The sequence below is a fragment of the Epinephelus moara genome, chromosome 16 (assembly GCF_006386435.1).
Source record: "Epinephelus moara isolate mb chromosome 16, YSFRI_EMoa_1.0, whole genome shotgun sequence".
Lineage (NCBI taxonomy): Eukaryota > Metazoa > Chordata > Actinopteri > Perciformes > Serranidae > Epinephelus > Epinephelus moara.
This window is the reverse complement of record NC_065521.1, coordinates 85,646-109,051: the sequence shown is the minus strand read 5'-3', so window position 1 is coordinate 109,051 and position 23,406 is coordinate 85,646. Positions and strand designations below refer to the sequence as shown.

The 23,406-nt window shown below is 39.6% G+C and overlaps 2 protein-coding genes across 5 annotated transcripts in view; both read left to right on the top strand.

Moving 5' to 3' along the window:
• aox6 (aldehyde oxidase 6) overlaps positions 1-7,847 on the top strand; it is a 29,436-nt gene extending 21,589 nt beyond the window's left edge. For 2 of the 3 annotated variants that reach the window (XM_050064192.1, XM_050064193.1), the window contains 9 exons: positions 742-837; positions 1,257-1,385; positions 3,061-3,135; positions 3,224-3,276; positions 3,350-3,464; positions 3,557-3,622; positions 5,390-5,578; positions 5,654-5,821; positions 6,754-6,972. In XM_050064192.1, the coding sequence (XP_049920149.1) occupies positions 742-837; positions 1,257-1,385; positions 3,061-3,135; positions 3,224-3,276; positions 3,350-3,464; positions 3,557-3,622; positions 5,390-5,578; positions 5,654-5,821; positions 6,754-6,804 (942 nt within the window). In that variant the 3' untranslated portion in view covers positions 6,805-6,972. Of the gene's footprint in view, positions 1-741; positions 838-1,256; positions 1,386-3,060; positions 3,136-3,223; positions 3,277-3,349; positions 3,465-3,556; positions 3,623-5,389; positions 5,579-5,653; positions 5,822-6,753; positions 6,973-7,291 lie in introns of those variants that run through there. The other variant, XR_007571170.1, reaches the window with a different exon arrangement.
• Positions 7,848-12,269: 4,422 nt separating this feature from the next.
• Positions 12,270-21,982, top strand: bzw1a (basic leucine zipper and W2 domains 1a). 2 transcript variants are annotated; one of them, XM_050064773.1, is made up of 12 exons: positions 12,270-12,405; positions 15,047-15,120; positions 15,244-15,420; positions 15,700-15,794; positions 15,941-16,006; positions 17,346-17,481; positions 17,582-17,691; positions 17,782-17,952; positions 18,355-18,501; positions 20,785-20,923; positions 21,015-21,137; positions 21,277-21,982. In XM_050064773.1, exons 2-12 carry the CDS (start codon positions 15,057-15,059, stop codon positions 21,306-21,308), a joined length of 1,260 nt encoding a protein of 419 aa, XP_049920730.1. In that variant the 5' UTR covers positions 12,270-12,405; positions 15,047-15,056; the 3' UTR covers positions 21,309-21,982. The 2 variants fall into 2 exon arrangements, with proteins under 2 accessions (XP_049920730.1, XP_049920731.1); XM_050064774.1 differs by lacking the exons at positions 12,270-12,405; positions 15,047-15,120 and having other exon boundaries at positions 15,343-15,420; positions 15,700-15,705.
• Positions 21,983-23,406: the final 1,424 nt, after the last annotated feature.

The window sequence follows — 23,406 nt, the reverse complement described above, 5'->3', positions numbered from 1 at the left end:
AAAAAGATTAAATAAATTGATGTATGGGAAACACTGGTTACTGTATGAAGCAGCTGCAATTGCTCGTGGTTGTCTATTGGTGATTGCACTTTGGTTTTCACAGGAAATGTACAGTTTCTGCTCGTTAGATGCATACAGTCTTTTTCAAAATAAACTTACAAAGTCGGTAAAACACCTCGTACTTGCGTTGATTTTCTTCTGCAACAGAAGCAGGTGGTCAGGTTTAGAAACAAAAATCATGGTTTTGCTCAACATTCATACAGGAAGCAAACACCAGGCTCCTGGGTGAAAGTCCGGTGTTTCTTGGACCCATCTACATCAAGTAGGGACTTTCCAGCCCCTTAAGTTACGTTGTTTTCTAGTGGCATTTCAAACTGACGACGTCCGGTGGTGTTATAAACTGGTGGCGAATCATACCGCTGAGAAGGGATGGCTTTTCTTGTCAGTGTCTGATGTGGATGTCACCAACCAAGCGGCGGTATTTGACGACTTTGTAGTGAGAACAGTTGTTTTCTCAGACTACTAGAATTACAATATACTTAAAGTTTATCATGGGATTTTTGCCCAGTGACCCCAAAATAAAACTGCCTATCCCAGCTTTAAGATAACGGAGATGTTAATGTTAGTCTATTCAACGAACTTGACAAGTCCACTCGGTGCCACATTGCTAGTTGTCTTCTTTTAAAAAACATTTAAAATTAACTCTGATGGTGGTTGTGTGCTTGTTTTTGTGTGTTAAAGGCCGGAGCTCTGGTCCACATCTATAAAGACGGCTCTGTCCTAGTCACTCATGGTGGGACGGAGATGGGTCAGGGACTCCACACTAAAATCCAACAGGTACTGTAAAGAAGCAGGAAGTCAGTGTCCACTGGCCTCCACAGTACATCCCATTACAGGCTGCCCCACCTGTTGGTGAGGGACGTTCACAGACTGCTGATAAATGTGTGAAATGTTCCATAAATGAACGAACATTACAAACATATATTTATACATTTGACCTTTGGCTTTCGGCGTAGGCCCTAAGAAAAGCAGAGAGGCCCCAGAACAGAGCCATACCGCCAAATATAATACTGCAAATGGAAGTACAGTTTTCCTTGACCAGAGTGGTCCTGACTGAATGTAAATTTAGACATTTAGACAATAGTTTTCTGGATAAAATTCTAATAGTTGTCTTTTCATGTGTTTTGTTAACAAACTTAAAGAACATTGTTGGTACCATCCTTTCAGCTCCAGGTTTGTTTCCTGTTTGCTGTTAGGTGGCGAGTCGGGAGCTCCACATCCCGCCCTCTAAGATCTACATCAGCGAAACCAGCACCAACACTGTTCCTAACACCTGCCCCTCTGCTGCCTCCTTCGGAACTGACGCCAACGGCGTGGCGGTCAAGGTGAAGTCCAGTTCCTGCATTTTCTGTTGGTTCTTTTTAAGCATTAAGCTATTGTGTATATCAGAATTATTATTATTATTAATATGTATGTGTTTATTTATTATTTATTTCATTTGTGAAAAGTAAAGTACACAAAAACCAAGACCAACAACACAAACAGAAAAATGTATGTGGTTTTCATTGGTCAAAGGTCAAGGTCACTGTGACCTTGTATGTCTCATTCTTGTGAATGCGGTAGCTCAAGAATGCCTTGAGGGAATTTCCTAAAATTTGGTACAAACATGGACTTGAGGATGAACTGATTAGATTTTGGTGGTCAAGGGTAAAAGGTCAAGGTCACCATAACCTTGCATCCATCTCATTCTCGTGAACGTGATTATTTCAAGAACAGATTGAGGGAATTTATTGAAGTGTGGTACAAATGTTCAGTTGGACTTGAGGATGAACTGGATGAGGATGATTTTGGTGTCCAAAGGTAACTGTAACCTCACGTCTGTTTAATTTTCATGAATCTCAAGAAGACTTGAGGGATTTTTATTCAAATTTGGCACAAACGTCCACTTAACAGTCAACGATTAACTGATTATATTTTGGTGGTCAGAGATGTCAATGTGACCTTGCATCTGTCTCATTCATGTGAACACAACATCTCAAGAATACCTAAAGGGAATTTCTTTAAATTTGGCACAAACGTCAACTTTGACTGAAGAATAAACTGAATTAAACTGAAAATCTTTTGGCCATAACTCAAGAATTCATACACTAATTATGACAAAACTTCCCACAAATGTCTAACAGAATAAAACGATGAAGTGATGACATTTTATATCCAAAAGGTCAAAGGTCAGCTTGACTGTGACATCATCATGTTTTAACGTCATATCTCAGGAACAGAAGGGGAGACATTTGGTCAGATACTGAATTGGTGACTCTAATCTTGAAACTGTGCTGACTGTATAGATCTTCTGTGTGTGAAGCATCCATGTTTTCACTGACATGGATGGAGACTGTCAGAGAAACTTTCAACTTGGACGGTAATTCTAGTTTTAATTGGACATTTGAAAAAATCTCACCTACGTACTGCAGTACTCCAAAGCACCCCAAGGGGTACCCATACTCCCATTTTAGAAACACTGACACAGGGCATGTGTGTATGAGTGTGTGTTTACTTGTTAATGATAAAGAAGAGACAAAAGAGAAAGGAAATATTCCAAAAAAATGCATAATAATCATAGTAAATAACAGTAAATATACTTATATATATTTTACAAGAGGTATTGAAGTTATAGTAGTTAGGTATGTGTCAGTAGACCATTGTAATGTGTGTTTGTTTTTTAATTGGTGTTGTTGTGGTATATTCTTCCTTCTGGCAGACTTCTTTATTGGTTATTTATATTGTTGATTAATTTATTTTTCTGTCATTTTACTGTTTTTATAGCTGTTTATTTTTCCTGAGACATTGCTGATTTATTTTTTATTTGGACTTTTTCATCATTTTATTGTGGTCGTTTTATATTTTATATCCTTCTTGCCCATATGAACGTGAATTCAGGGCATTGCTGGAAAAGAAAAAAGAAAAGTAATGAAAAAATAGATTAATTAAAAAATAGAATAATAGTAATAATAAATTAAGAATAAAACTTGCAGGTAATATTTTTATTTGTGTCTCCGTCAGATTGCCTGCCAGACTCTGTACCAGCGCCTGGAGCCGATCAGGCAGAAGGACCCCAAAGGCTCATGGGAGAGTTGGGTACGATTTGATAAGAAAGGAAAACCTAAAGTCTCTGGGATTGCGTAATAAAATTGGAAACTGAATAATTTCTTTGATCTGCACTCAGATCACGGCAGCGTTTTTTGAGAAAATCAATTTATCGGCGACTGGATTCTACAGGTATGGCAGAAATCTGTTAGATTTAATGTGTCGATGTACGAAGTGATGCTGACAGCTCCCCGTGTGTCCTCAGAGGTCCAGACCTCTACATGGACTGGGACAAGATGGAGGGGCAGCCGTACGCCTACTTCACATACGGAGCGTGCTGCTGTGAAGTGGAGCTGGACTGCCTCACAGGAGACTACAGGGTCTGAACTGAACCTTTGCACCTCGACATCAGCCGTCTCACTGAGTGAAATCTTTACAATCTGAAAGAACTGTGTTGGTTTTTGTCTCGCAGACCGTGAGGACGGACCTTGTGGTGGACATTGGTAGAAGTGTGAACCCCTCAGTGGACATCGGCCAGGTGAGTCTCGTCTGTTGTGACTTGTAAAAGCAGAAAAAGGAAAAAATCTGATACCTTGTGACTTCCGTAACGCACAGGTATGACACTATGAATATTTTAGGAAGGTTTCAGACAGGATTTTGTGATTTCACACTAATTATAAGGAAAATGGAGACGGGAATTTTACCTACGAATTGGGACACCACTTCATGCAAATTAGCGTAACAGACATGTATCGTCGACGTAGGCACAGAGAACTCTGTAGATATTCATGTCGGCTACATCGTGAATTAGTGATTTTCAAGCATTCATATTCTAACTCAACGAAACATAACACATTCCGACATATTTTGGAATTTTTGCATGCTTATTTGCGAAAATAGCACTTACAATTGTGCGTCTATTTTCTCATGGAGGCTGCCATCTTTCTGGAAAACTCACCTGGCTGGATAGTTTGGCACTACATCCTGGGAAATTCAATCTTCCCCTCAGTTGAGATGGGTTCGTAAGTGTGCATCGCAAGGCCCTTAAAATTAAGCGGGGATTTAAAGGGCTGAAGAGCACTTCCCTTAAGTTTGGGACACCCTAGCCCTTCGCGAGAACGCTCAAAAACAAGGGCTAGGGCCAATTTTGAGGGGAAGTGTGAGTGTTAGGACGGACCCTTATGTCTGCCGTTCAGCGGGAAAGTGAAACATCCTTACCAGCCTGTCGCTCATGCGGCATTTGAAGAAGGTATTTGAAGGTATTTGAAGATAACACAGTCGTTCTCGGCTTTCAATGTCCGATAGTCCACCGCTAACATTTTCTCGTCTGGTCTCGTCTGGTCTCGTCTGGTCTCGTCACATCTTGTCAACAAAAATGAAGCCTAGATTTCATCTCAGTCGTTCTCGGATTTCAATGTCCCATAGTCCACCACTAACATTTTTTCGTCTCGTCTCGTCTCGTCTTGTCAACAAAAATGAAGCCTAGATTTCATCTCAGCCATTCTCGGCTTTCAATGTCCGATGAGTCCACCACTAACATTTTTTCGTCTCGTCTCGTGTTGTCTCGTCTTGTCAACAAAAATGAAGCCTAGATTTCATCTCAGTTGTTCTCGGCTTTCAATGTCCGATAGTCCACCACTAACATTTTCTCGTCTCGTCTCGTCTCGTCTCGTCTCGTCTTGTCTTGTCTTGTCAACAAAAATAAAGCCTAGATTTCATCTCAGTCGTTCTCAGCTTTCAATGTCCGATAGTCCACCACTAACATTTTCTCGTCTCGTCTCGTCTCATCTCATCTCGTCTTGTCAACAAAAATGACGCCTAGATTTCATCTCAGTCGTTCTCAGCTTTCAATGTCGGATAGTCCAGCACTAACATTTTCTCGTCTCGTCTCGTCAACAAAAATGAAGCCTAGATTTCATCTCAGTTTTCATTATCAAGATCTATTTTTAGCTTGTCATCGTCTCATTTTCGCCATGGAAAAAAGGTCGTTGACGAAGGATTTTCACCATAGTTTTCGTCAATTAAAAATGAACACTGCAACAATCAACTGTTGCTATATTGTTTTCTGGTTCTTCCTTAAAAGCGCACATAAATGAGGGTGTTCTGTCTCAGAGCATTGAGCGTAATATGATTATCAAAGTAACTGCCAATTACTTTTCTGCCAAGAAGTCGTTGCAGCCGTGGCCGGAGGCGCTATGTCTTCAGGTTGTCCACCCCTATGTATTTAAGTCACATCCTTGTGAACACGATATCTCCCTTACTTTCTCCCTCCCCTCCTTTCCTTTCTCCTAACTCCGTCCCTCAGATTGAAGGAGCGTTCATGCAGGGTTTGGGTCTCTACACTCTGGAGGAGTTGAAGTTTTCCCCCTCTGGGCTCCTGTACACTCGAGGTCCATCTCAGTATAAGATCCCTGCGCTCTGCGACCTGCCGCTTCGCTTCAACGTCTACTTGCTGTCAGACTCTTTCAACCCCCACGCCATCTACTCCTCAAAGGTCAGAGGTCACGATGTACACCTCGGTTTTCTAGAATCTCTGAAGGATTATAACTCTGAATATGTGTCCCTGCAGGGTATTGGAGAGCCCGTCCTCTTCCTGGGCAGTTCAGTGTTCTTTGCCATTAAAGACGCCGTGGCTGCAGCCCGCTCCGAGTCCGGTTTAGTCGGCCCCTTTCCCTTGGACAGCCCTGCGACACCAGAGAGGGCCTGTCTGGCTTGTTGCTCCCCGTTCACTCAGAAGGTAAAAATGCTGAAATACTCGTGTTCTTCTTACAACTTGTTTGTTTTTTTGAGTTTTTTAAGGCTCATCACAAGAATCCTTGAGCAGATTGGGACCTGGGAATTTTAGAAGAGCCCAGGTGATGTCCTCAAAGTGTATGTTTTATTCCACAAACGCTCCAAAAATCCACAGTTTTTTATCGTGTATCACGATGAAAAGCATCAAATTGTCACATTTAAGATACATGAAACCAGCAAAATACCAAAATTACCAAAATACCAAGATTATTCGGTTATCAAAGGAGTTGCCAAATGTTTGCCAGCTCAAATGATTTTTTGTAGATATTACTGATGCTAGAAGTTATAAAAGTTTACTTAATACAGCGTGAAAGTAATTGTTGCCTTAACCCTTTGAACGCTGGAGCAACATCACTTTTTTGTGCTGCTTTTAGAGGCCTTTTCAAGTGTTTACCCCTTTGAGCCTTCAGCAAATTGGTGCGATTTCTTTCAGAAACATAGGGGAAAAGGAAATAAGCAACTTGGGAAGAAATGTCCTACAAATTGCAAAAAAAATAATAGATTTTTTTTTTTTTTTAAAAGCTCAGGAAGCTATTTTAAATAATGTTACAGAATTATTGTAATTTTTAAGCATTTTTTTCCAGGTCAGGATTAACTTTCTTTATTTCTTTCCATTTTTTAAAAATTATTTTCTTGTTTTTAAATTTATTTTTTTTATTTTTAAATGTAGTCTTTAATATCTTTTTTTTTTTCTTGCTATTTTTTTGGTTCGTTTCTTCTTTCGTTGCTCATGGCCTTCTTATGTCTTTGAAAGAAACCAAGTCACTTTGCTGAGGTTTCAGTGGGTAAAGTATGTGTCGTCAGTGTCTGTTACAGAGCATATTAAAGTGATTACTAATTAATTAATAATTTTTTATTGTTTTATTTTGTCTCCAGATTCCAGCCAGCAAACCAGGATCTTTCAAACCGTGGGCCTTAAACATCTAAAACTCAATCTCAACTGTTTTTTGTTTGTTTGTTTTGCTTTTTTAATCAATCTAAATCTAAACTGTCTGTGAACTAAATGTAACGACAATGAAGTCAAACTTATATTTTACGAATACTCTTTAAACTTTCTTTACATGTATATTTTTAATAAACAAATGTAACTTTTGACTTGAAGGGTAAGTGTGGTATTTTATTTTTAACCTGGACCCCATAACGACTGATGGAGGTAACAATGTTTGAGTGAAAGCGCTGCAGCTGGCAGCAGGAAACAGGCTGCAATGTAACCACATGGAGCATGTCCACACGGTCAAGTGTTTGTTTTTGCCACTGACAGGCTCAGATTGTTACTGCAAGTGTCTGACAACATTATGGAAAGGATCCCGACAGAGATAGACCTTTGTGATAAAGAGTAAGATCCTTTTTGTTTAACCAGAAACAGCCTCAAAGTCCTGGAGAAGTTATGTAATTAGTGAAAACCATCGAAAGTTTTGGGAAAGTCATGGAAATTTTGTTGTGTAAAGAAATTGTCACAGTAATCTTGTTTTGCTAGTGCATCATTCTCTCTTCATGTATGGTAGCTACCTGAATTTATGTTTGACTAAAGTTTTAATCTGTTTATAATTATTTAAATGGAGTCTGGTGGGTTTGGTGATGGTGATTTCAGGGCTGTTTCTGGTTAAACAAAAAGGGTCTTACTCTTTAACAAAAGGTCTATCTCTGTAGGGATCCTTTCATAATGTTGTTGGACATTTTTACTAACAATCTGAGCCTGTCAGTGACAAAAACACTTTAAGAGGACGTCCACTGATGATGCAAGCATGCCGTTACCCTGCAGCCTGTTTCAGCAGCGCTCTCACTCAATACTGGAACCGTTTCAAAAATGAGTAGTAGCTTAGGTAGAAAAGAGGGTCCAGGTTTAAAGAATAATACCAAAGTTACCCTTTACTTCATATTTTCTTACGCTCTTGCTCTTATCCTACAGGATCACTGTTTCACCAATAGAAGAATAAATGATTGAGCAGTTATTGAATGCACTAAATAAACCCAGTGTTTCCTCTGTATTCATTCAGTCGCAGAACACAACCACAACAAACTCAACCATCACAGTATAGATATATAGATATACTTTATTAATCCAACAACAAAAATGACACACATGCAAAAACAGGACCTATGCAATTGTCTGGATCTGTCACATATGTATCAAAAATCCAGTGGTATACAATCGTCCGGATCTGTCACATATCTATCAAAGATCCGGTGGTATACAGTCGTCTGGATTAGTCCCATATCTATCAAAGATCCAGTGGTATACAATCGTCTTGATCTGTCACATATCTATCAAAGATCCAGTGGTATACAGTCGTCTGGATTAGTCCCATATCTATCAAAGATCCAGTGGTATACAATCGTCTTGATCTGTCACATATCTATCGAAGATCCAGTGGTATACAATCGTCCGGATCCGTCACCTATCTATCAAAGATCCAGTGGTATACAATTGTCTGGATCTGTCACATATCTATCAAAGATCCAGTGGTATACAATCGTCTGGATCCGTCCCATATCTATCAAAGATCCAGTGGTATACAATCGTCCAGATCTGTCACATATGTATCAAAGATCCAGTGGTATACAATCGTCCAGATCTGTCACATATATCTATCAAAGATCCATTGGTATACAATCGTCCGGATTCGTCACATATCTATCAATGATCCATTGGTATACAATCGTCCAGATCTGTCACATATCTATCAAAGATCCAGTGGTATACAATCGTTCGGATTCGTCACATATCTATCAAAGATCCAGTGGTATACAATCGTCCGGATTCGTCACATATCTATCAATGATCCATTGGTATACAATCGTCCAGATCTGTCACATATCTATCAAAGATCCAGTGGTATACAATCGTCTGGATCTGTCTTGTTCTGGCATGCCGAGGTTGAATCCAAATGTCTGGACTTCACCGCACTTGCAGACTATCGGACTTTGCGGGTGCATTCCTGGGAGTCTAGGAGTGCTAAGGGCTGTCCAAATCCATACTACAGTTCATACGCACCATAAACTGGGACATACTAAATCTTTATCTGGCATTCTGAATAGTATGGTAGTATGGGTATTGGAACACGCAGAAGGTCTAGTGTACAACCAATAGAGGGCACTCAAGCAACAGTCTGGGCGAAGTGAACACCGCTCTCCCAGGTGAAAGTCAGTGGTTGTTGGACCCATCAACCACCATCCCTCCCGCCCTGCTTGGACTTCCGCTGCATTAACTCTCGTTCTTGTCCTGCCGCGTTTCCCCCTGATGCCGCCAAGCACCGTTAAACTGTCAACTGCCATTGTTAAAGGACGGCTTTCTTTGTCAATGTCTGACACCCCAAGTCCCTGTTCAAGCGCCGGATTTCGACAACTTCAGAGTGAGAACGGGTTGGTTAATTCCACTACGGAAGAGACTTGATGATCACTGAAATCAGGAAAGGAAAAAAGTGGATATATCGGTATCGGTCAGATGAGTTGTTGTATTTCAGATATCAGCAAAAAATCGGCGTGACCTTGGGAACAACAAAAAAAGAACAAGCAAGCAAAGGAGAGGAAAGGCATAGAAATTAAAACATAGAATTAGAGGATTAGAATAAAAAGTGAAGAAGACAATAAAAGAAAAAACAACATCAACATTGAACTACACACCAAAGTAAGTACACACTCCATCATGTGTTTCATTGAACAGCAGCAGCGGCCCTTAAAGAAGAGCTTAGTGAGCATCAGATGACTTCATATATAAACTTGGTTGTGTTTAAATAACCTCTTTGTTGTGATAACTGATCAGTGTGATGTGTGTGGCAGGTCACATGGGGAGCCTCGGGACTCTTTACTGGTGCAGCCTGTTACTGATATTATATGACCGGGGACAAACATCCTGAGAACGCTCTCAAAGAGCTCCTAATGTCGCCTAATGAATTCTAGAGACAGAAACTGAAACCCTAATGAGGAGGTGTGGTTAACTGCGTTACCAGAAGCAATGCATTCTTTTAAAAGGTGTGATTGGTTGTCCTATTGTGAGCAATAAATGGATTAGAAATTGGTTAATTAGCAGCTAATCCAGTACAGTTTGGAATTTGTAAATTGGTTTGATGTGACGATTAGATTTGATCTGTTTACTGAATATTTTCTGGCAAAGATAACAAATATACAGAATGAACACATATCTGCTGTTTTGGGATGCAAAGGTCATATTTTACATTACATTACATTAGTCTTTCTTTTCTCTTCCCTTCATCTGTGCAAGTTTTGTCCTCCCGGGTCAGGTTTTTTGATCTGCCTTTGGGGAGAGGAGATTTGTTTTACTGCCAAAATTACACCATTTATAACAGTTAGAAACTCTAAAAACAGAAATTATCACTGGATTCTCTGTTACGCTTCTGTCAGAATAAAAACATAACCAGATCTGAGCTCAAAATAGTCATATCTCATCTTTATTCTACATCTCATTTGAAGTTACGCGAAAAATAAACCGCTTGCTCAAACTAACCAGCATGCAAGACAAGAGTTACAAAAAAAGAGAGTAAATTAAAAAATAATAATAATGAAAAATTATCTGATAAATTTATGGTGGTTGTGCATTCTTATGCCAGTCAGTCAGAAAAATATCTGTAGCTTTGGGAAGGGTCAAAATAAAAAATTAAATTAAATTAACTTTTAACTTTCAAACATGAAGGGGTAAGTTTAAATAATTAAATAAAATAAAAAGAAATAAAAAGAAAAAAGAAAAAATATCTTTAATTCTAAGAAGGGTCACAATAAAAATTAATTATTAAAAGAATTAAATAAAAATAATAATAACAAAATAGAATAAATTAAATTATGTTTTTAAAAAAAAATGAAGTCACTCTCCTCTGATAAGTAAGGAACAATCCTTTAGTTGATGCAGTTGTGACCTAATACTTAAATCAATAAANCTTTCAAACATGGAGGGGTAAGTTTAAATAATTAAATAAAATAAAAATAAATAAAAATAAAAAATAAAAAATAAATGTAATTCTAAGAAGGGTCACAATAAAAATTAATTATTAAAAGAATTAAATTAAAATAATAATCACAAAATAGAATAAATTAAATTAAATAAAAATTTTTTTTTTTTTTTAAAAATGAAGTCACTCTCCTCTGATAAGTAAGGAACAATCCTTTAGTTGATGCAGTTGTGACCCAATACTTAAATCAATAAATCAAACTGCATTTTTTGAATTTTGAAATTTCCGATGTTCCTTGGATACGTCAAGCGTAAAGAAACATTTTGTCTTTGATTTTCAACTTTCAAACATGAAGGGGTAAGTTTAAAATAAATAATTAAATAAATATATATATATATTTAAAAAAGTAAAAATATCTGTAGTTCTAAGAAGGGTCAAAATAAAGATTAATTATTTAAAAAAAAAAATAGAATAAAAACAAAAAAATAGAATAAAATGAAATAAAATAAAAATTAAAATGAGATTAAATTAAATTATGTTTTTTAAAAGATNATAATTAAATAAATATATATATATATTTAAAAAAGTAAAAATATCTGTAGTTCTAAGAAGGGTCAAAATAAAGATTAATTATTTAAAAAAATAAAATAGAATAAAAACAAAAAAATAGAATAAAATGAAATAAAATTAAAATTAAAATGAGATTAAATTAAATTATGTTTTTTAAAAAAAATGAAGTCACTCTCCAGCCACCCCCCTCCTCTATATGTGTATTTTGTATATATTTTATTGCCAAAATTAACCATTTATCACAGCCAGCAACTGTAAAAACAGAAATTATCGTTGGATTTTGAAATATCCGATGTTCCTTGGACACATCAAGCGTAAAAAAAACATTTTGTCTTTGATTTTTAACTTTCAAACATGAAAGGGTAAGTTTAAGATAAATAATTAAATAAAAATAAAAAATAAAAATTAAAAAAGGAAAAATATCTGTAGCTTTAGGACAGGTTAAAATAAAATACATTATTAAAAGAATGAAATAAAATTAAAATTAAATAATTAAATTAAATTAAATTAAAACTGTTCTGTCATGAGTGGCAAAAAGCCCAAAACAATAATTTAAATAAATAAATGACGTCACACCCTCCTGCGATAAGNTTAAAATTAAATAATTAAATAATTAAATAATTAAATTAAATTAAATTAAAACTGTTCTGTCATTAGTGGCAAAAAGCCCAAAACAATAATTTAAATAAATAAATGACGTCACACCCTCCTGCGATAAGTAGGGAACGGTCCCTTAGTTGACGCAGTTGTGACGTAGTACTTAAATCAAACTGCGTTTTTACAGTAACAAATTAACGGAATAAATATGTAGTAATATAGCTGTAAAATGCCGCGCTATAAATACTGTATTTATCCTTAAAATCATCAAAGATAAAAAAATAAATACTATTTTTGTTTTTTGTGAATCGGAAAGCCCCTTTAAATTGCGCATGCGCAACGGGCGGAGCCTGCGGAAGTCCTGACGGGAAGGTCTTTTTGTTTGGGCCGCTGAGAGAGTCGACAGTCTTACTTTGATTCCCCTGGTTACAACCGTTTTTTATCTGCATTAATTTCGGTGAGTACCCGCATTTCCACCTCCTCGGCGTCGCCTCGCAGCTGAACTTCACCGTAAAGACGCTTAAGTGTCGTGTTAGGCAGCGAAAAACAACGTTATTGCTCGGAAATGTTGCCTTCACGGGCGCTGCTCCGGGGCGATTTTCCTGAAGTTAGCTTTAGCCTCTGTTTAGCTCACATACCTCAAGACTGCCTCGATGTTTGCTCAAAGTTTAGGGTGACATTTCGGCAGGAAGTTGCGTGTTAAGGCAGAGCAGCATCTCGTGATTAGTTTCGGTGTGTAACTTTTGGGTTCAAACCGTAAATTAAACAAATACGTTTAGCTAGCTAGCTAACGGGCCCGGCTAACAGCGCAGGATCAGCGCATGGTGAGGGCCGGAGTTAGCTAATGCTAACCTACAATTAGCCGGCTGTAATCTGGACAATCCCTCTTTATATCCGAGCTGCTGCTTACCAAAAAACAACCAAAGGATTTCTGCTTCAGGTTCACACTTGTGGTGTAGTTTGTGATCATCCTGATTAATCACAGCCACCAACACGCGCCAGCTCCTTTGTACCACCTCGGACTGTCTTTTGTCTTCATTTGCGTTTGGAGGCTAATTGTTAAAACGCCCACGTGTAATTTGGCACTGGTGACAAAATCTGATTATACACGAAGCCAACACTATATTGTTGTGTGTGTATTTAGACTATTTAAAATGACACTCAAGTAAATAAAAGCACCTGATGTCCCAGCCATGGCATGCTGAAAACTAACGTGTAAAGAATAAAACTGGAGTTATTGTACATTTTATCACATGAAAAACAAAAACAATATGTGTCATCTTCACCTTGTGTGTGGCACTGTGACACAAGCCCATTGCTCTCTGTGTTTGATGTCTCACACTTGCTCTTGTGAATTGATACCAAACCTTATTTTTAGGGTTTTTAATTTCTGCTACTTTTAATTTTCCTGGGAACATATGCTTTAAAAATCTTGACACGAGCCAACCTGCTTGTGATGTAAGTTCTTCTTGAATAGCAGAGGCAAGATATAGTGTAGTTTACGCCTCACAGGGACGACAAAAAACATCTATATTTATAATTTTCACAGGAGTTGTTGTAGGCAGCCATTTTGTTTTTCAAAATAGTTCTCAATTTAAATAAAATACTAACTTGTAAACTATAATTCTTGCTTCATTTTGATTTAGAAGTGCTGCAGAGTTGGCATGCTATGGTTGCGACACATCCAATAGCAATATTATTTAATACATTTATTAATAATAAAATAGAAAGCTCACCAGTAGGTGAGCAGCACTCCTGCCTTTTTGGAAACCAGGAAGTGAAGCAGGAGACTCTGGGATATGGTAACCACTTTATGCCTGATTAAATAATAAGCGTGCACAGTTGCATCGGCCATACTTTGCACCATGAATAAATATTACATACATTAAAAGTATTTTATTTCATGTCTCGTATGCATTATATGATTTTAATTCCACGACAGAAGAGGCTTGATGATCGCTAAAAATAAGTGGGGGAAAAAGTGGATATATCAATAATGGTTTTCGGCCAAATAAGTTGTTATATAAAGGCAAAAAATCCAATATCCAATTACCCTAATAATTTCGTAACAGTTATCGTGAGCAGCCATTTTATTTTTCAAAGTTGCTTAGAGTTCCTTTAAGCAGAATTCTTGTGTAATTTTGATTTAGAAGGGCTGCCACATCCAATAGCAATATTATTCATGAATTGATTAACAAAATGGAAAGTTTACCAGCACGTAAGCAGCATTCACAACTTTACAGAAACCAGGAAGTGAAGCAGGAGTCCTTTTGATATAGTTAAATCATTTTATACCTGATTAAATTATGTTTTTGTGGAAATCTGAGGAAGCAGACGAAAGTCAAGGACAAACTTTAAAGGGCCAACTTTTTCACAAAGATTTTGAAAACATGTTTTTTAATTGTTAAAAATAGTGGAGCAAGTTTAGAAGTTTAAAAAAGTCAAAGCAGATCGAGATATTATAAATTGTTTATTTTATGTTCACTGTAAAAGCAAACTATTTGTTTTGGCTGCCTTGAATTTTTTTAGTTGACTGAATTTGAAAAGACATGTTGAATAATTACAGAATTACATCAACTTCTTAAATTCAGTCAACTTAACATTTTAAGGCCGCCCAGACACTGTCTATTTCATGTTAAAAAATAATAAGTTGTTTTTACTGTGTATATAAATCCTTGAAAATAATGTTTCACCCCAGAAATGTAATGAGTGCGTCGATAAGTTATAATTTTAAAGCCTTTTTTGGCAGGAAACTAAACTACAGATGTTCATGAAGAGACAGGTCACCCAGTGTGACACGTGTAATCATTTTGGGACAACAATGGAGCTCTGCACAGACGATACTAATTACAGACGTCAATCATTTTGTTGGTGTTGGTCTTTTCACGTGATATTTTTCTGTCAATATCAGCGGCTCAGGTACATATTCAGCTACAAGCTTCAAGTGTTATCGTCAGACTTGTTGCTCACCCAAGTCGACCCAAACCCTGGCAGCACAAAACATAATTACAGGGAGCGCCGTGTACTGTTGAGGCGCCTGAACGTGTCTGCACAGCTTGAATAAACATTAACGGTCTGTGTTTTGTCCTTTTTGTCAGGGTGTCTTTTATGAGTAATCAAAAGCAGCAAAAGCCAACGCTAACAGGCCAGCGTTTCAAAACGAGGAAAAGAGGTTTGTGTTTATCGCTGCCGCTGGTGCTGCTTTGTGGTTTCTGCTTTGCATGTCTAACAATATCCAAATCTTGATTTTTGGGAGTGTTTTTGTTCCAAGTCCAACGTGTGTGTTTCTCCACAGATGAAAAGGAGAGGTTTGACCCTACTCAGTTTCAAGAAAGTATCGTACAAGGCTTGAATCAAACTGGCACTGATTTGGAAGCGGTTGCGAAGTTCCTTGATGCCTCTGGCGCTAAGCTTGACTACCGCCGATATGCAGAGACACTCTTTGACATCCTGGTGGCCGGCGGAATGCTGGGTGAGTTGCGCCGGGAGACACATTATTCACGTGTGCATGTTTTCCCCCTCAAGTCTCAACATTCACACAGATCATAGCTTGTTTCTAATCGAGCACAGACGTGCTAAGTTTGGTAGCATGTGTGCCTGAAGTGCTCTTGGCATGCATTTTGGATTATTGTGCAATATAAATGTCAGGGAAACATTTATGTGTGAACAAACACTAGCAGGAAGTAGACGATCCCAGTTTTAAAGCAGGAAGCTCCTGTGTTGACTTGTATTTGTATCCTCTCCCCTGCAGCCCCAGGCGGGACTCTATCTGACGACATGACCCGCACCGAGTTCTGCCTCTTCACGGCACAAGAAGACCTGGAGACAATGCAAGCATACGCTCAGGTACAAATCATGTTTGTACCTGTTTAAAAGCACTTATTAAATATCAGCAATCAGTGATCCACGACTGATGCAACCGTCTTTCTTCAGTACAGATATGACAAAAGCAAATCCTAACTGAATGTGTTTTTGCTCCCCCTCAAAAACAGGTTTTTAACAAGCTGATCAGGCGTTACAAGTACCTGGAGAAGGGTTTCGAAGAGGAGATCAAGAAGGTGACTTTTTTTTTTCCTACAGGCTCAGACTGGTATTTGAATAAACAACTCTTAACTTCTTGTGCTGGTTGGATACGTCTCTAAAATGGGGTGTGTGTCATATTTGGCCCTGATCGGACAGAGCGTGTTTTAGCAGCCTCAGGCAGCTTTTTTGCAGAGACAACTTGAACACCTCCAGCAGAAAAAATCTCCAACTCAAAGTGGAAAAAGAGCCCAGTTATTGGTGTGTTTCCAAATGTACAATCAGACGAATTGAGAGGCAGGGCTGCAAGACATCGCCTCCGTTACTTTCTAATGTTTACCAACCATAATTAGGCCCAGATTGTTAAACTGTCCTCGACTCATCATAAAATACGCTAACAGTCACCCAAGATGTGACGTCTCATTCTGAGGGTCTCATGCACCCACATAGATCTTCGTTTCCCTCTCACCCTCAGTCAGAACCACAGCAGATACCCCCCGCTTGTCAATTCTTCGTGCAGATTGTAAGGTACAGATCTGTGATTTGGGCGGTCAAGCTTTTGAGGACAGGTGAGTCGGTGGTTACCTTGCAACAGTTGTGAAAAGATGCAGCAAAAAGCACTTTGTATGATTGTGTTAGGCTTCAACAAATAAAGGCAGTGCGGTTCGCCTCGCGTTCACTCTGTCCAGGCCCTCCGGGATAATGCAATCGCAATAATAACGCAAATTCAGCCCAGCGGTTATTAACAGGTTTAATGGAGTCGAGCCAGTTTGGTGTCGGATGTTGACCACTCTCGCAGGAAAACCTGACAACTAGGGATGAGATCACATTGCGCTGTGTTGGCTTGTGCTAACCAGGCAGCAGAGCGGCTCACGGAGACGATCCTTAAGCGCTGTGTCGAACGTCGGGAATCAAGAAGGCACCTCCAGCTGCTAAAATACTTTGTGTGATCAGGACCTTAATGCTCATATCTAGAAGCTCTGAACTAATTTTGCAGTTTTCACTTCACCCTCCAATTTCATAGCCAAAAAAAGGGCATTGCAACATGCATTGAATTTTTTAGAAAAGCTGCCTTAAAATTAGGCGACCCAGGCTGTGACGATCACTAAAACAGCCCTCCAAATGCTGGAGTGACTGTTTGTCTGTTTAATGTGCAGTAAATTAAATTTTTCTGTGTAACGTAATTTTTGTCATTATCAGCAGTTAAATGTTTTAATCTTCTGCTAATGTAACAAAGACGTGCTTTGTGAAATAGATAATTTGCCAGCTGTAAAACAGGGAAGTAAAACAGGGAAGTTGAAGCTAAAGCCCACAGGGTGGTAGATGCTATGAATTTGCCTCTAATCTGTATTTGTGTTTTCTTCTTGTCTTCTGCAGTTGCTGCTGTTTCTAAAGGGGTTCACTGAGTCTGAGCGCAACAAACTGGCCATGCTGACCGGCATCCTGCTGGCCAACGGCAACATATCAGCCTCCATCCTTAACAGCCTCTTCAACGAGAACCTCGTCAAAGAGGGTGAGCCAGAACGTTTGAGATCATCCTCCCAAAATGTCACTGCTGGGTTTGTATTCAGTGAGAGTGCAACAGGAACCCAACTTGTCTTGTTTGTGTTTAGGAGTATCTGCAGCCTTCGCTGTCAAGCTGTTCAAGTCATGGATCAATGAGAAGGACATCAACTCTGTTGCTGCCAGTCTCCGCAAAGTCGGCATGGACAACAGGCTGATGGTACGTAAACCGTTTGTACATAGTTACTCCAGAGTTTCATCCAGGTCTTGTATTCACGTCCTCTAACCTGACAACATCTGCGCCCCACAGGAACTCTTTCCTGCCAACAAACGGAGCTGCGAGCATTTTTCTAAGTACTTTACCGACGCCGGGCTGAAGGAGCTGTCCGACTTCGCCCGCAACCAGCAATCCATCGGCGCCCGCAAGGAGCTGCAGAAAGAGCTCCAGGAGCAGATGTCCCGCGGTGACCCTCAGAAGGAGGTGAGGTTAATGTTCGGGTTGACCACTTCCTCTTTTCTCTGGGATTGGAGAACAAAGACACAGCCGCACTGCTGCGTTTTCAAATTGGTCTCAGCTGAAAATGAGCCTGTCAAATGTCAGTCGGTGCAGGTGAAGGTCTGAATGTCATTGTTCCTCTTTGGTAACAGCTGTCTGTGCTTTGCAAACGTCCTCAATATTGACCCCCCTGTTGTCATGTTGCATAATGTCAGTGTTTGTGACTGACGCAGTAGCTACAAAACAGTCCAGTAACAACAACGGCGGCGACACAATGAATCACAAAGTTGAAAACAAATTAGCAGCTTGTCGGTGTTACTGGAGACTGTCACTGCCTCAACTGCAGTATTTTCTCACCCAGCTGTGTCTCTCTCCACATCGGCTCAGATTATCGCCTTCACCAAAGAGGAGATGAAAAAGGCCAACCTCTCCGAGCAGGCCATGATCTGCATCATCTGGACCAGCGTGATGAGCTCCGTGGAGTGGAACAAGAAGGAAGAGCTGGTGACCGAACAAGCCATCAAACACTTGAAGGTATGCCGCACTGCTGAGCTGTTTATACGCACGTCCTGGAAGTGGTTTAAATGTCCTGAATGCAGGTAAATAAAGCACTGAAATGGAGTAAACCATCACAGTTGATAAAACAAAAGTGAAAATATGCTCATGTGTTGATTCACAAGGAGTGGGCAATAAATCGTGAACCTTGGCGCAGTGACTGCAGGTTCTGGCATGTCTGAGGGTGAAATACAGTTTGTCTTCAGTGGTACATTAGCTCTGTTCCTTTTTCAGTTATTTACTTTATTTTCCTGATACATTAAAGGTCCTGCTGATGTTTTGTTTAACTTTGGAATCGTTGAAAGCTGAAAGAAATACCTAAATACTCTATGACCGAGTAGAGTGGTCTTTTCTTTCTTACTTGACAGTCAAGTTAAATTTATTTATAAAGCACATTTAAAAACAACCCAAGTTGACCAAAGTGCTGTACAGTTAAAAATGAATAAAAGAGATACAAGTGAAGTAAAATAATAAACAGAACAAAAACGCAACCAACATAGATCAAGGCACAAATAAACACATAAGCAACATCAGGAGGACTCAAAAGCTTTAGTAAAAAGGAACGTTTTAAACCTTGATTTAAGAGTCGACGGAGGGGGCAAGTCTGACGCAAGGTTTGATAAGAGTGGACAGGTTGCCAAGACTGTCGGATATCAAGTTGATGTTGTCAGAGGGGCCAAAGAGAATAATTTCGGATTTAGCTTCATTTAGTTGAAGGAAGTTTACCGCTATCCAGGACTTTATTTCATTGATGCAGTTGAAGATATTTGGTCCGTTTCCACTGAAGTTCCTGTTACTATTTGGGGGGTAGGAACTTTACAGGAACGTCCTCTTGCTCGGCCCTCTCAACCGCCGTGTCTCCACTGAGAGGGCGGAGTAGGAAGAAGGTTCCTATGAAGTTACCTGGCTTTGGATGTGACGTAATCATTGCGCGACCATTTTGTCCGGGGCGACGCGGCAAAGAAACAAACAAAGAACAAAAATTCTGGCTATTTTGTCGCTTTCTGTTGAAGTCACATCCCGCCTTGAGTATATCCAATCAGCACCAAGTAAACCCCACCCAGGAGTTTTTCAGGGCTTTTCTGAGTACCTACTCCAAGGCAGGGGGTGTTAGCTGCGGTGGAGACACGCACCAACGGCCCCGGCCCCGTAAAATTACCCCGAAGTTCCTGTGGTGGAAACGGGCCTATTGGTGAGTTTGGATTGGGGGAAGATAGAGCTGGGTGTCATCGGCATAGCAGTGGAAAGAGATGTCATATTTTTGAATGATTCGACCGAGGGGAAGCATGTAGATGGAGAAAAGAACGGGACCTAGGATGGAACCTTGCGGGACCCCGCAGGAGAGAGTAGCTGGGCGAAGAGCAGTGTGCCTATGTTTACGGAGAAGGTTCTATTGTTGAAGTAGGATGTGAACCAGTCTGTATTTATGGGAACACCCACAAAACATCAGAGTCTTATGCCAAGGGGAAGAACATGCTCTCTGTACGTCAAATGAACTTTAAAATAATGGGAAAGGCAGCAATTAGCATTCACTCCTGGGTCGAATGTCTAGGCGGTCATCATGGTTATGTATCGGCACTAAGATCACACAATGAGTCTGCATCGTTAAACTAGCACCTTGCAAGCCATGGAAAATGAGAAAATGTAGGTGAAAAGTTGAAAAGCGTAAAAGAATAACACCAGTTACTTGAGGTGATTAAAACCAGTGACTGGAAATGTTTAGGAAGCAAACTGCTCCGAATGTCGAAGGTGTTTGTAGCGTGGTAAAACAGGGATCAGGGCGGTGGAGCCACAAGCACAGACGGTATCGTCAGGGTCATTTTCACTGCTCATTGTGAACTGACATCAATGGGTTTACTTGGGAAGAGTATATTTTCATTTTTGGTTTGTATTTCCATCGCGAGTTTAGTCTTGAATTTAATATAAAGTGGTATTAAAAGGTCTTAACTTGAACTTGTTTGTACCTGTTTTAATATACAGGCCTGTTGGAGCCTGGGTGACTGGATTTAGGAGGACTTGTATCAAACTTATTTCATTCCAGTCCGTTTCACGCTGAAGTAGCAGAGCTCAGTGTTGAGGGCTTGTGGGAAGTTTTCTTACATCACAAGTGTTTGTACTGTTGACGTGATTGTCACTGAAGGTGTGAAGCAGCAAGCAGAGACAGGAACAAGAACAACAAACTGTAGTCGTGTGAAGAGCTGCTTGATCCTCCTGTTAATCAGCACCAACAAGCTTTTACGACATGTCTCCCCATTTCCGCAGCAATACAGCCTTCTGCTGAAAGCCTTCACCTCCCAGGGTCTGTCCGAGCTCAGCCTGCTGCTGAAGATCCAGGAGTACTGCTACGACAACATCCACTTCATGAAGGCCTTTCAGAAGATCGTGGTGCTCCTCTACAAAGGTCAGTGTGGCGTCCATGCCCAGTAATCTCACGCCAACCATCCACTGACAGTGTCTGGTTTTGTTTTGACACTCTGCTTCTCCCCTAACAGCGGACGTATTGAGTGAAGAGGCCATACTGAAGTGGTACACCGATGCCCACGTTGCCAAGGGGAAGAGCGTTTTCCTCGAGCAGATGAAGAAATTCGTCGAGTGGCTGAAGAACGCCGAGGAAGGTAAAAAAAAAAAAAAACAACACCCCGCCCGTTCACCCTGAGGCAGCGAACCTCTCATGGCAAATGTTTCTGACATGTCGTAGCAGGAAGGATGTTCATCATCATCATGACTGATCTTACCCGCGTTTTCTCTCTGCAGAGTCGGAGTCAGACGAAGAGGAGACGGACTAAATCCACCGCCAGATGAGCTTTTCTTACCCCTCCCTTTTTCTTTTTCAATAAGTAGCAGCAGGAGCAGTAGAATGTCTTTTTCCCGTCTTTCTCTTCTACCTCCTGTTACTTCTTTTTCCCCAAACACACACACACGCACACACACCCTTCCACCACTCCAAAACATAATTTAAACGATAAAAAAAAAGGGCTCAGTCCTTTCTCGTAACATGTTTGGGTGTCGCAAAAACGATGAATACTCCCCCTCTTCTTTTTTTTTTTGTTTTTTTTTTATTATTATTGTTGTACTTCCTGCTGTAATTTGGATACAAAACATTCCACGTGATCTCGATGGCCGCTGCTCGTTAAATCAGAAACAGGATTCGAGTTTTTGCCAGGCCGATGAAAATGCAGTTTTGCCAACATTTTTTTTCTTCTCCCCTTTTTGACTTTTTTTAAAAATTCTGCCCAGCTCATGTTTTGGCTCCTGTCGGGTCTTAAACTTCGCCTCCTTTCTTGACTTTCGGGTAAACATGTACCGCGTGTCTAGATCACTCTGGTCAGTCCGTCGGGAGACACGCCCCCCTGTAAGATGCCTCGCCAGCTAACTGATTATTATTGGTTTCTACTTTCTTTAATCTGATATAAACCGATTGACTTTTTTATGAAAATAAAGATTATTGAAATGGTACAAATGTCTTCTTCTGCTATTTTTTAAAGTGTTTGCTTCCTAACTTCACTCTTCATTGTGATGCAAGACTTAAAGACTATCATATTTCTTGTTGTGTGGGAATTAAGTGCATTAAAGAAACTCTTTAATGCTCTAAAGCGGGATTTATACTTACGCGGCAGACCCTACGCAGTTGTGAGCATTTATAAGTTGATTTTAAACACAAACACACATTAGCACACATTAAACATGGCTTAATAGAGACAGTTTCAAACACAAGTACACAAATCAGCTTCACTATAACTCGCAGCATTCACAGACAAACACTTGTCTTTATCTGGACACATTTTCCCCTCAAATACAACATGCTAACGTTATTAGCACAAGCCTATGGCATTTTACATTGTATAAGTTAGCCTAGCAGCTAGCAAACTTTTTAGGGACAACAGCAACATTTAACAAACGTAACGTTCCATAATTTGGCTCCATTACAACTCACAAGGTTCACTGACAAAACAACTTTTGGCTCCATTACAACTCACAAGGTTCACTGACAAAACAACTGTCTTATACTGAACACGTTTTCCCCACAAATATAACATGCTAACGTTATTAGCGCAAGCCTATGACACTTTAAATCGTATAAATTAGCCTAGCAGCTAGCAGAGATTTCCTCTGCTCTCATATGAAGCCAGGATAAATCACACACAAGACTTAAAATGTTATCTTTGTGGAGGCTTTATTGTCTTCACAATTTATTGTTTCTTATCTGTGAAATTAAAGTAAATCAAAGCTTTGTTTCCACTGAGGGAAATGGTTTCAGCTGACAGAGACAGACAGGAGGTCTGCGTCACTGTGATGTGTAGTTATGTCTGGGCAGAGACAGACAGGAGGTCTGCGTCACTGTGATGTGTAGTTATGTCTGGGGAGGTGCACGCTCGTAGCTACAGCATCGATTCAACACAGAAGTCTGCATAACTTAAAAAATTACTTTACTAAAAGAGGCACTTTTTTGAAAATATGTCACCACAAACTGAAGATAAAAGATCCAAACTTTATATTTTGGCACTTAAAACCCACTTGTGATATATCTGTGCCACACAAATGTGAGGAAAAACTGTTTTCTGGTGTGAAAGGATTGTAATGGAGTAAAATGTCATGAAATCTGAAACACATTTCTGCCAGAAAAAAGGAGAAAATTGGCATTTAACCAAATAAAACTACAGCTTTATGCCCAACATATGATTCATAATTATTTAGAGAATTAAAGTGTGTATGTACGGTTAATAACTCCCCCAAATGACATGCTGCGACTCCCCACTCTTCCCACTCCCAAGGAATGCTAGTTAGACAGTATTTTAACAGAAACAAATGTGAAACAAAAGTCAAATTTCTAAACTCCTACCATACGAACATGGCAATGCCAAACACACTCTCACTCCTGCCAGA